Here is a 13,751-nt window from a genome sequence, read left to right as displayed (position 1 = left end):
GCAGAGATAAAAATAATAGCATGTCCTTATTATGAAATTAATTGTAATCAGCACAACAGAGATTTGTTTTGTTGTTGTTTCTTAAGTTGTCCAGTGAGTCTATCAGTCTATGAACCATTTTTTCCATTTTCTCTCATAATCATGCTTTATTTCATTACTGAGGTTTAAATAAATAATTACCTCATTTATATTATTACACCAACGTTTACTTCACTGAGAGGTACCTCATGCTTGAAAGCCAATGTTTAAAATTCATTTTTTAATAACCTTTAAAGTCAACATGAAGTGACATCTGCAAACTATTGTCAGTAATGTGATGTTTAATGAGAACATGTGAATTGACAAAATAACAGGGATGGACGGTCGTTTCAGAGATTACAAAGACAAACACTTTTCCCCCTTAGAATTAATATGTAAAAAGTAAACAGGGCCATTTTCATTTCATGCCGACTTCACATTGTATTAGGGAAGGACGAAAGAGATATTATGCGGTCCCAATTTGTCCCTCCTCCAAAACACGACACTGAAAAATTAAGTTGTCCAGTGACTCTATTAGTCTATTTACTGTATATTGTTTTTCATTTTCTGACTTTAATCACACTCTTTTTTTGTTCATTTTAATTACTGTCTTTGCATCAATAATTACCTTTTTTTTAGTCTATTGACTGTATATTGTTTTTAATTATCTGACTTTCACACTTTGTTTTTGTTCATTTTAATTACTCTCTTTGCGTCAATAATTACCTCTTTTTTATTGTTACACCAATGTTTACTTCACAGAGAAGTACTTTGTACTTGACAGCTAATGTTTTAAAATTATTATTATTTTAATTGGGTAAACTTTTAAACATTAGCCATGTGAGTTTTTGTTGTGGTATTAATATTGGCAATGTGGACTGTGATATTTCAGCTGTGAAAGTTCAGCTACTAAAATGCTTGTGTCGTGACAACCCTAGTATGTACGTGTGCATGTGTGCACTCAGCGTGTGTTTATCAGGAAGTGGGGGTGTGGTAGGGTTGGTTAACAGGTGGGCGTCTCTGTCTTGATTAGAGCCGTCTCTCTTGGGGGCCCAACAATGGGATGATTGCTTCCTCTAGCTGCTGGCAGTGGCCCAGTGCATTGCTGCTGGCATGACTGGCTTTACAAAGAGCCCTTACAACCGGGTTTGATTGTATCCTTTTCTGCCAACCACATGCCAACATATATCAACTCCCCACCACAGGCCCACAGGAAGAAAATAAAATCATTGGTAATAAGGTGCAGTTGGGGGATGTAACAACCGCAAAGGGCTCACTGCAAATTCATCTCTTTGCCATCAGGCTACAGGAAGAGTCCATTCTCATTACAATTCCTAATAATGGGCCCAAAGAAAATAAGATTTGCTTTTAGCTTCCAGGGTCTTGATGATAGTTCACCAGCTGGGACCACGAGCACAGGAAGCCGATTCATTTTCTTTCTTCAACAGCATTTTAGAGAGCTTTGTAGTGTGCAGCAAAAAGATAAAGTATAAAATCTCTAACCCAATTCTCCTTGGTGAACTCAAAAACTAGCCATAAAGTCAACATGAAATGGCATCTGCAAATCATTTTACTTCTGTAATGTGATGTATTGCCATGTGAAATTGGATGTTAAATGAGAAAATGTGAAGTGGCGTGATTTGAATGACAGGGATTGGTGGACAGTCATTTCAGAGATTACAAAGACAAACACTTCTTTCCCCTTTGATTGAGTATGTAAAAAGTAAACAGGGCCACATTCATTTCATGCTGACTTCACATTGTACTAGAGAGTGAGTATGCAGTCCCCATGCGTCCCTCCTCCAAAACACATGACACTGAAAAATGCAAATGCTCATTTAGGGCAGATTATGAATGATGTATTAAGATATGGCAGCGGTGTTTCTCAACCTGCTCAAACGCTCAAGTCTCTGGCTGAACTGACAAACACACTGTAATTACAATCAGTGACAGAACTGAGGCCCACACATTACATCTCTGACACAGCCTCAACAGAGCCTCTGTGACTAATGAAGAGTGCTTAACATCACAAAAACCCAGCCTACAGCAATTTACAGTTGATCAACATCACGCATAGAACATCAGTTGACAGAGTCAACAGGAAAACAATACCTCAACTTAAGAAAATAGAATAAGCTATAAAAAAATTTAATAAAAAACTCACATGGAGAGTTGATAGAACTGGTTAAACATACAGACTTATTCCATGGAAAAACTGATATGTTTGAAATTATATGTTTAAAAACCATTGGAAGAAATGGAAATTGTGTGAAAATAAAAAGACCAACTTAAAATTGTAAATCTATAATTGTATGTATTTACATTTATGTAACTGGCACAAAAGCCAAGTTTTGATTTTAATTATATACCTTTTATGCAAACATGTCAATAAAAATAAATAAATTATAATACATAATTTAAGAAAAAAAGGAAAATAAATTATTGGTTATTCCTGAACACTATACCAAACACACAGCATAACAAAATTAAATACAAAAAGGAAACTAAACCAACAAACCTTTTCTTAACATTTTTAGATATACAAGCATGTTTAATTGTGTGTTAATAGAAAGAGATGGCAATGATCTAATGATCAATTATGTTAATTGTTTTAATCTCAAGTGTTCAGCACTAAATACAGGTGTAAACATGAACCAATCAAATCACATTTGAGGCTATTCCAAAAACGCACGTGACTACATAGCATCTGTAGTATAAACCCTGTAATTTGCTAGGGATAAACGCTTTAGTTTTTTAAAAATATTTTTTTGTGCTATATCAACACGGATGTAGCAAGTAAGACCCTTCCTGCGAAATCTGATCAAAAATGATAACAGGAGATGAATTCAATATGCAGGTTCATGCCACGTATAAACTGCAATCTGTCTAAGCTGACCAGACACAGATGTTAAAAGCTGGTGTAAACAGGGTCTTTGCATAGAGCAAAGTTTGTCCCAACACTTAGATTCCCCAACCTCAAAAATCCCACAAAAATACATTCTAGGATAGTATTTGCTCTAGAGTAATACAAAATAAATGACATTTTCATACAACAGCACTCTAGTACTCTATAATACAGCCAACTGCAAGGCTAACAAAAGCATCAGAAGTGTGTGGAGTGCTGAGAGACATGTACTCACCCTCGATTGGCTCTGGGTCAGCGAGCGAAGGCTCCTGGTTGCTGATGGGCTGATTGTGCCCGCTCTCCTCTTGAACCTGCTTACACACTCTGCAGGTGTACCCATCCTGCACCTGACTGTTAGGGTCAGCACCCTCCTGCCTCTCACAGTCCACGTGAACCCATCTGATAGAGAAAATTACAATAAACAACCATCTGTGACAACCATCAATGACCCAATCGATATGACGGCGTAATTTCATTGTTTTGTATTTATTTAATTTTGGTAAACTGTTATTATTTGTTAACCTTTACATTACAGGAATTTCTAGTGTTAATACAAGCTAAAGTTCTAAGAACAGCACCTAAAGCAGGAATGTAGAGCATGTGGGTTTGGTAAAGTTGAAATTTGTTATTTGAGCTGAAAAGTTCTTGCATCCATCATGTTGTCCATAGACATTGTTTACTATGATGATCTGTAACTGTTTTTATAAGTGTCAAACTAATCTCAGGCTACAATATTCTACAATGTAACTATAATATACTCTGAGCTAATTAAATACAACGACCTTTGAACGAATTATGTCAGTCACGTTTTGCAACTCTCGAAACATTTGCACATACATGACACATAATGTGACATACATGATCACATGTATGATCCCTAGTTAGTTGTTAAAGCAAGAGAAACAAATCCATCTGCCAAACAAATTATGTGAGCATTTTTTCCATTCACAAAGACATCATTGAGCCATTTTAAAAAGCTGGCGATTCAATTACAACGTTCTATGGAGACCTTTTGCAAGATAATTTCTCTTTTAGTTAATCATAGTATTTGAAGCCTGCAGAGAAGAAATGAGCTAATATTCATCAATACCAGTCTTCACATCAGTAATGGACAACACCACTAGGCTGTAAGGACACATCAATGTAATCGATTACGTTCATTACCCACTGTTTATGTTCCTAGTCCCCAAAGGAAAACTCTAGAGCAGGTGCTAGTATGGCAGCACTGTTTAATATTTACCCATCCGTTAGGCTAAAACCAGCCCAAATTGGGTTTTTAATGTAGTAATAATACTTAAAAATTTATGTCATGGTAGATGGTAGTCAAATTTGGCAGATGCCAACATTCTTGAAAACCAATACAAAATTAAAGTAAAAGAATGTGAATTTTCTTTTTAAATATAACCTAGACTATATTACACATGGGTTGCAATGTGTCTGAACGTGGTTTGTCAACCACAATGTGTTTAGAGTTGTGAATTACCGCCTGCTGAGAGCAGGAAACCATTGAAATTCAACTGACATTTAGAAACCAAACATTTAAACGCTGAAGGATGACACTTAATGAATTTTCTTAATAAAATAACATTTGAATGAAAATTGTTTTTATGCAGAAACCGATTCATTAAAGCAATAGGTCACTCAAGACTGTGTGATTATTGTCACAGCTGAAGGGGTCTCATTTCCTACCTCTTACATGTGCAGCATGAGTGTTTGTCTGTAGGACTGCCAGAGTCCTGGTTCTGCCCACAGATGAGGCAGAGTTGTGCTGAATCATGCTGCTGTTGACATCCTTCACACATTACACCATTAGATGACCACTGACCGTTAGGCCTCATGCCACACTGAGCACACGCCCGGCAGTTCTGCAAAACACAACGTTCAATTCACTCTGGCATCATTTCATGTCATGACAGCAAAACCATTTAAAGTGAACATGAAATCAAATTGAACCATTTCCTATTGATTCCTATTCTTATTGAGCATGAGATAAATGCACATTACAATATTAAGAACAAATTATCTTACAACATAACTTTTATGACCCAATTAAATCCTAGTTGATTAAATTAAGGTTTTAGGCATTGCATCTGCAAATGCTACCAAAATCCTATGGTATGAGTAATTTTAGTAAAAAAAACAACATATACTGATTTATTTTTCTGGGTATAAAAAAAAAAAAATAATAATAATTTATATAGTTTATATATTTATTTTTGAAATATTATTACAATTTAAAATAGCCGTTTTCTATTTTAATATGAAATTTATTACATTGCATTTTGGTAAAGCTGATTTTCAGCATCAGTGTTCAATGTCACATGATTCTTCATAAATCATTCTAAAGTGCTGATCGGGTGCTCAAGAAATATTTAGCATTATCATCAATGTAGAAACATTTTGTGGAAACTTTTTTTTTTTTTTGCAAGATTCTTTGATGAACGAAGTTCAAAAGAACAGTATTTATACATTGTAAATGTCTTTACTGTTACTTTTGATCCATTTAATGCATCCTTGCCGAAAGCATTACTTTCTGTCAAAGAAAAAAATCTTACTGACTCCAAACTTTGGAACATTAGTGTATATTAAACAACCATGTGGAACTGCCTTCCTCATCTTGACTTACTTCGGACATGTCTCACTCTATTTTCGCACTATTCCATGTTTAAATAAACTGTACATACTGTAATGTAAAGCAGTCCTGCCAAGTGATGGCAAATATACATATACCTACAGTGGTGTAAACAGTATAGCAAATTATACTATTGCAATACTATTGCTTCATCCCTGTTGCTTCATGTACTGCAGAGACCAACTTAAATGATCAAAACAAATGATTTTAAAAAAGAAAAAATGACAACTAGTATCTGAACAATGACACTTGAACTGAACAACAATTGCAAACTGAAAACTTTATGGGCTCTCTTAAATCAATTTGGATTGCGTTCCAGCATAATTACAGCTCTATAAATCCTCAAAATCATGTTCATCAGTCTGCATCAGCACTCAATAGGAGTAAAGCACCAGAAAATTCCATGTCAATTAAAAAAAATCATAAATAAAAGGCACTTCAAGCTCATCAAAAGCAGCTTTTCAGCCAGCTGAAGAGGGGCAAGTATCATCTCTAATAACCACCCACAGACCCTTAGCAAAAAAAACCAAGCCCTGTCAAGCCTCTGATGATGGGCAGACTCCTTTACTGAGTCCTGGATGACAGGTGGGGCTTCTTAGCCGCCTCCACAAATTGATGGGAGCAGTCTGAGTGGGATCTGTGTGGGATTTGGTTCAGCTTTTATATTCGTTCAGATATGCAAGATATTTAGGGGTCTACTAGCAATCTAACTCAATTTAGAAAAGTGTTGTGTGGTCTCAGCCTCAGATGGCATACTCGCAGATCATGGACCATCTGTTGCTTACCACACAAAAAAACAAAAAGATCTTTCTTTAAATTGTAAGTTCCAATTTGATTGGCTGACTTCATGCTATTTCTGGGCAAAGGGAGGACAGATTTTTAAATCAATCGACACAGAAACAAAGGGGATGTTCCAATGGCCCAATAGTGCTCTGTTGAGTGTATTTCATAGGGCATTTGACCATCTTAAGTTGGCTTTGCTACAGTCCCAAACAACCTGAAAATTATTGGGGGTATTACTTAAAATGCATAACATTTGTTTTTATTTTTACACTTATCAATGACATCTAGTCAAGAGGTGTGTATTAAACATTCTGATTCAATTACAACATGTCAAAAAATGTTGGGGTTAAATCAAAGGGCTTTTTTATATTCTGATTCATCTGGAAGCTAATTGGTTTGATTTTGATTTATTATTTATTAAAAATCCTTAAGGAGAAAATAAACAGGGAAAAATACAAGGCTTTTATAGTGGAGATGAACATCTACCCCACAAATCACTCACACAGCTCTTCAAAGTCGGCGATACCATAAGTGAGGGTACAGGAGAAGTGCAGCATGCACATTAGGAATAATTACACCCAGGTAATGAATTCATCATGGTGATTAAATCTCATTCCATAGGGAATATACAGTATGCTGATGAGATGAAAAACCAATGCACTCTTCAATCCCACAGTCCATAAACACCCACGGGTTGCGTGTTACAGGCTCAAAACAGAAATGAAAGCACAGTGTCTCAACTCTTCTCAAAGCAGGCCATTTGTAGTCCATACACAAACACAAGCTTACCTTGCACCTCCAGCCACTGGTGGGTATTGTGTCCACGATGGGCTGCAGGCAGAATGTGTGATACCCTTTATCACACATGTCACACACCAGCATCTTGCTATCCTCCCCTGGGTTCCTACAGACCAGAAAAAAGGATACTGTAGATTAGAACAGAGGATGATTTCAGATACAGGGTTAGTGGCTTTTGCAAATAAGACATTATGACCTATTATACTGTTTATATTATATGGCCAGTTAGGCAAGTTTCAGTGACAAGAAATCTGCCTATCCTGGGTGAAAGTGCTTTTAGCTAATCAGAAGAGAATTCATGTTTAATGTATAGTTATGTAGAGCGGAAATGGACAGCAAAAATGACCTGTTGTTTGCTGCAATCTAGCCCTTTGTTTTATAGTTCAGCCTTTTTCATTGAGCATTTTCTTCTTTTTGTGTAGGGATGCATTGAAATTTCGGCTACCGACAATTTTCAGCATAAACAGCTATTTTCAGTTTCGGGGCAAAATCATTGACCCAAAACAGACAGTTAATTAGCACTTCTCCAATGGCACGTTTCGACTGTGTTCAGCGTCTATTTTGTGAACACAATGTGGATAAGCTACAACAGTTAAACATGTCAGCTGTGTGCTTATACAGCTTGTAAGCAATACAATGTCACTTAACGTTACATTTACCTTAAAAAATCTATTTAATGTCCATAAACTCATTAGTTAGAAGAAAATAACTCTAGAGAAAAGCATTTTGTATTACATATTCATTATATTTTTACTTAAAATGTTAGTGGTCTTTAATGTATGTTTGAATAAATCTATCAAGAAAACAAGTTATTACAGTTAATAGTTCTTTAAATGTTTATATTTCATTGACAAACTGGAGTAGAAACAATTCTGTTATTAAAAAGTTTATATAAAAACTGCCTGATGTGCTATTTAAATGTTTGTACAACCCATTTTGTAGCTATTTGAGCGTTTGATTAATTAATAGATTATTAATTCATTTATTTATTTTTGGTTTTTGGCCCAGAATTTTGATTTCAGTGCATTCATACTTTATTGTAAAATATAATTTTATTGATACTATTTTAATATTGATATAATTTTTTTACTCAGTTAAGTGACGCATCTAAAAATGTTTTTTTGATTTCTCTATTTCTGTCATTTACATTTTCTCCAATAATAGTAATTATAATACGTTTTATTTTAAATAGCCCCTTTAAAAAGCTCTTTACAGTAAAACAATGCAAACACTTGTGAAAAAAACATTTTCAGGCAAAATTCATGTGCCTCTTTTAGCTGGAAGCAGGTCTGACAATTTAAAGCCCTATCAGCCATGGAGTATTGACATGTTTTATGAACTACCGGAAGACCATGCTGAGAGGAGCGAAGAATACTGTGTAAATCGTGATCCCAGTGTAAACACATTTATGCCAGTTATGAACCGACATGATCGTTATTACTCCTGTTGTTATGCTACAATAATTCAGTGAGAAACATCAGAAGCAGTCATTTAATTAATGAGTTATTTTTCCATTTCTATCTGCTACTGTTATTAAAGTGATTCAAGTTTGTAACTGGGCCGTGGGCTTGATCAAATTAACTGTCATGATCCATTTAGAGACTACCATCTGCAGAGAGACGTTTAATCGATGAAACAGCTGATTAACAGAAGGGTTTGTTCCCCATTCTGTCCGTTTCAAAACGTAAAGACAGTCTGCTCCAAACACAATGCATATTTTTTCTATTTTCCAATATTTTTTGTGAATTTTAGTGAAGTGTTCATTTAATTTCCACTTTTTTGCAACCAATTTAAAAATCAATATTGGTCAAACATCATGTAACACTATATCAACTGATCTACTCTCAAGACATCAGCATCAGCCATTAAAAAGACACCCCTCCTCAGCCCAATACAACCTTATTTTACATATTCACAAGCAAACAAACACCCCATTAAATTCTCCCCATGAGCAATAACACTTTCACTGTGGCTTTTCAGAGCCAAAATGTGTCTAAGTGGTAAATCAGAGAGGAGAAAGTCAGATTTATAGAGCTACGAGGACGTTCCGGAGATTTATCCATTTCCAGTCCTATATTTTCAGCCAATGCAAATCCACGTCATCTGATATTTACAGCCGCGCTGAGCCATTACATTCATTTTCACCCAGATCAAGACAGATGCACGTTTTGCCTTTCCCAGCCGTGCTGTATCTGATTCCCAGTCCAGCAGCACATCACAGTGGAGAATACAGAGCTTAAACACAATACAATCTGTTTAAACTACACTGCAATCGAAGCATTAAACGAATAAACATGCACTGCAAACTCCACTGTAACAATTCACTGTAAAAGATTCAGATTTTCTCTGCCTCCTCAAAACAATATACACATATAGAAAGGCTTGTAAACAGATTCGATTTCTGTCTGACATCAGATGAAATGGATATCCCAGCGGTCACAGTCAGTGTGTGGCTGGGATGAAAAAAAGGCCAAAAAAATTAGGCTATCTAAGGGTTGCCATGTTTTCATCCATGACATAGATATTCAAAAAGTAATATGAAGTTAGCAAAAGCAAAAACAACTTTGGCTTGTCAAAGGTAACATGAAAGAGAGGAAGATGTCTAATGAGATCATGCAGTATACCAATGACTAACAATATACTGTATATTACATTTTCTGCACTGATCTGAAAATCTATGGATTTATATCCACCTTATTTTTCATTGTGTAAATTCACTGTGTTTGGCTTTTGGTGTCATCCGCTTCCAATTATTTTCAGATGTACGAAAGAGCTTGTCATGCTGCTTTTATATATTTCTTACCATACTACTTCAATGTATTGTCTTAATTATAAACACACTGGTTTATAGTCCAAATAGTTTCACCGTTTACTGCACTTTGTTCTTCTCGTTATTCCCCTATAGCGGTTTATGATTCAGAAGTCTCGCAGATTCACAGAAAAGAGCTTACTTGGGTATAGTAGAACATATAAAACAAGAGCTGAGAGAGGCTGAGCTGAAAGCACTCTCAAAAATCCGCCACAAATCTAAAGGTAAAGAGTACAATTTTCTGAAGGACGAGTGTTCAAATTCTCCAGAAGTCTGAATCTGCGATGAGTAATAATGTCCAGGTGAGCTGGATACTCACTTGCACGCCAGGCAGACTTTGCACTCAGGACACTGCCAGCCGGCCCTCTTCAGCGGGGTCACAGTGATGTCCAGACAGGCCCCATGGTAATGCTGGCCACATGTGCAGCAAAACAGCTGATCGAGTAAGTCTCCAGAACTGTCACACACCAGACAGTTCACCTCATCTTTTGCTGAAAAGAGAAAATATATATAATGGGTCTTGAACTCCACACGGTATGTCTTGGATAGAGTAATATATCTGTCTTGGCGAGGATTCACGCAAACATTATGTGTTATTTCTTAAATAAACGTCTGGTTAACTGTTGGGGAAAATCATCTGATGTGTAACATTATATTACATCCAGAGGTACAGTAGGTCTGAATATATAGGACGTATGTATAAAAATAAAAAAAAAAAATAAAAAAATAATATATATATAATCAAATCAAATTGTGGTATCATGGAAAAAAAAAAAAGTTCAATATATATTTTCCTTATAGATATTTGGTTTTGACCTAGAGTGTCCCAAATTTGGTGTATTGGTTATATCATTTTCAGTTTTTTTTAAAAATATAATTTACATTGATTTTACACACTTAAAGCAATTCTCATCCAACTAAACTAAAACTATCTAACTAAAAAACAAAACGCCTTAAGATTTTGTCAATGAATCAGCAGAAGGGAACGTGTGTACCAGAGAAACTCACATCGGATGAGGGCTTGTTGGATGTGATCCGGGCAGAGGAGGGTGTAGGTCTTTATGTTCTGGAAGGTTCCGGCAGCAGCTGCACAGGGGTAATGAAAGGAGCGCCCACAGCTCTCCTCACAGCACTTTATGGATGCTCCAAGGCGCTTACAGTATGCACAGCACTACAAAAGTGAATACAGATACATAAATATTGGTGGTGTAGTTTCAGTTCAGTAAATACTCTGTACATCACAATTAGACATGCACAGCTCAGTTTCATTTAGATTATATTAATTTCAGGCCAATATGAACAGCTATTTTTACACAGCTCCAAAACTGCTCAAGGTGAATTATATTTTGCATTTATAATTTGTTTACCCTCTTTATGGTTTTCTTTAGATTAAGTAGCAAAGGTCCCTAAAACTGAATCATTTGCTAGAGTGTTTTTTTCCCCTTGTTATTACCATTGTTTTTTATGAACATATCTCTGGTGAGCACCTGTACGCATCCATGGAGCGTAATCAACAGAATACACAAGCTTTTATGCAGGCTACAAATGCAAACTTGTTTTCAAATTTTCAAAGACTTGTTTAAATGATAAAAATGTGTACTTGCTGAATGCCAATGGTACAAGAGAAAGTATTACAGTGTTTTCCTTTCTACTACCACTAATAGAAAGGCAAATGCTGTAATACTTTTTCACATTTACTTTCTTTGATTAACAGTTCTTTCAAAATGTATTTGTAAAATAATGAAGACGGAGAATGGGAGGTCCTGTACGTCTGCAATGTTGTTCTTGGCACAATCAAATTAAAAGCCCCTCTTAATCTGACCCTGCATCAAGTGCACTCAGATTAGTTTGTTGTTTAATTCATGTAATGCATCCATTTGCGGTTTATTTTCTGTACAGCGATTCAGTGATACTTATTATAGGCTACTATATTATCAGTGTCGGGATGGTTACTTTGGAAATGTAATAGGTTACAGAATACAAGTTACCCTATTTAAAATGTAATAAGTAGTGTAACAATATAAAATACTTTATTAAAGTAATGTAATTGATTATATTTGATTATTTTTTTCTAAATTTCTAACAAATGTTTTCAACTGTTAATCATTTTCAAACATTTAAACCTGGCCAGGTTAACCTTACAGTACTACTCAACACTGATTACTGTCAGACTTTCAAAATCTGTCATCACTTGAATTAAGATTTAAAAAAAAATAAAAAAAATAAAGGACAGCCACCACAAAATCAGACTTTAGCTCTTCTTTTTACTTTGAGATTGTTCTGAGGTATAACACAGATTTCTGGATGAAACGATTTTTTAATTTCCAGCACTGGAACACATTTGCATCACTCGCCATGGTGGCAAATCTTAAATAGGTTGTAGTCTAAAGCTTTCAGTGGCAATAAGGATTGATGTAATTGGCAGGCGTTGTGCGCCGCAAATTCAAACAAGAACCAATCAAAAGCATCAGAATAGCATCGCTTTACTTAACAGCCTTTAAATGGCAGAAGGCATCGTGCACAACAAACACAGGCAAAGCAACAAATTAATATTATACAACATATCCTAGCTTTTTACAGAAAATATTCAGATGTAACCCCTTTGTAATCGTTAACATTTTCATAACTAATTTAACTACACATTTTTTCTCAGTAACTATCTGATTACAGTTACGTTTATTTTGCAATTAAATTACATAACGCCATTAAATGTAACTAGTTACTCCCCAACACAGTATATTATCATACTTCCAGACATATGAGATGAACCATGCCACAAACAAGTACTGCATTGCAAACAGTACACTTTGTTTTTCTAAAAAAGAAACCAAAGGTGTCCTTTTAAGGTGTACTGACACACATTTGGTGTGACCTTTAAAAGTAAAACCAAAACAACACATCCCTTTAAAACACCTTAACACAGTATGTGAAAATTTCAACTGTGCTGAAACACTTTCTTTTTTTCTTTTTTTTAAATCCCAGTGTAGGTCAATGACCAATGATACATAAGCTGTTGGGACTCGAAAGGAACATAAAAAGCCACACCGACCAGCAGCAAGAAATAAATAAATAAAATTTTCAAATAAAATGTACATTTCTTTTTGATGTAATATAAATGGCAAAAGCGTCCATCTGTTAATTGTGTCGCTCTAATAGAAGCCTTTTGCTGTAAGAGTGGTACAACACCATAACCCTGAACAGCAAGGTTGTCATAACACGCTGTTCCTCTCGCAGGTCCATTTGATCGTAACATACTTCCCCCTCTTTCAGCGTGTATTTTTTCAGCCTTTCAGATATTTCCAGTAAAGCATTCAGGATCAAGGCAAATGCCATTCAAAATAAGGACTAGGGTGAAAACTGGCCAGACATTTAAATCACCACCATGGAAAAAGCACTCACACTTTGAATAATAGAGAAAGCAAGGGCCTGAGAAAACGGCCCTAAACTAAAAATGTCTCTAGTCAGCACTCTCTTTAGCTCTCTCATGCTTTAGAAACCCTTGGCCTAAGGCCCAAATGCAACAATCTGCAAATACCTTTTAACACTGAGCTTTAAGCAATTATCGCCCAGGCGGTGAGTCCACTGAGGCTGACAGCAGCCTATACCCACAATGCTATTTTCTGAACCGCTCTGAAGGACAGACATATAGAGCTCTATGGCCATACTGTCCACTCTCAGGGCTGGCTGGGTGTTGAGTATCTCATCTCTATTCCATGCCTCATATTATTGAAACTATCCCCTCAGATATATCCTTCATGGGGGGGGGGGAAGCTACAGCTGATCCATTATTGCTGCCAAAACTCCAA

General features: G+C 35.8%; 1 protein-coding gene across 9 annotated transcripts in view; it reads right to left on the bottom strand.

The window, feature by feature from the left end:
* Window positions 1-13,751, bottom strand: part of kmt2ca (lysine (K)-specific methyltransferase 2Ca) — a 138,926-nt gene that overhangs the window by 62,706 nt on the left and 62,469 nt on the right. For all 9 annotated transcript variants that reach the window (XR_014029225.1, XR_014029226.1, XM_081353291.1 and 6 more), the window contains exons 8-12: window positions 10,954-11,116; window positions 10,265-10,436; window positions 7,128-7,242; window positions 4,613-4,788; window positions 3,159-3,322 (exon numbers count right to left, since the gene is read on the bottom strand). Coding sequence is in view for 7 of the 9 variants with exons in the window: in XM_081353291.1 (XP_081209417.1) it covers window positions 3,159-3,322; window positions 4,613-4,788; window positions 7,128-7,242; window positions 10,265-10,436; window positions 10,954-11,116 (790 nt within the window). In the remaining 2 variants the exon portion in view is untranslated. The remainder of the gene's footprint in view (window positions 1-3,158; window positions 3,323-4,612; window positions 4,789-7,127; window positions 7,243-10,264; window positions 10,437-10,953; window positions 11,117-13,751) is intronic.

This window comes from Scardinius erythrophthalmus, assembly GCF_964197995.2.
Source record: "Scardinius erythrophthalmus genome assembly, chromosome: 22".
Taxonomy (NCBI): domain Eukaryota; kingdom Metazoa; phylum Chordata; class Actinopteri; order Cypriniformes; family Leuciscidae; genus Scardinius; species Scardinius erythrophthalmus.
Note: the sequence above shows the minus strand (reverse complement) of the source record. Positions and strands in the feature narration are given on the sequence as shown.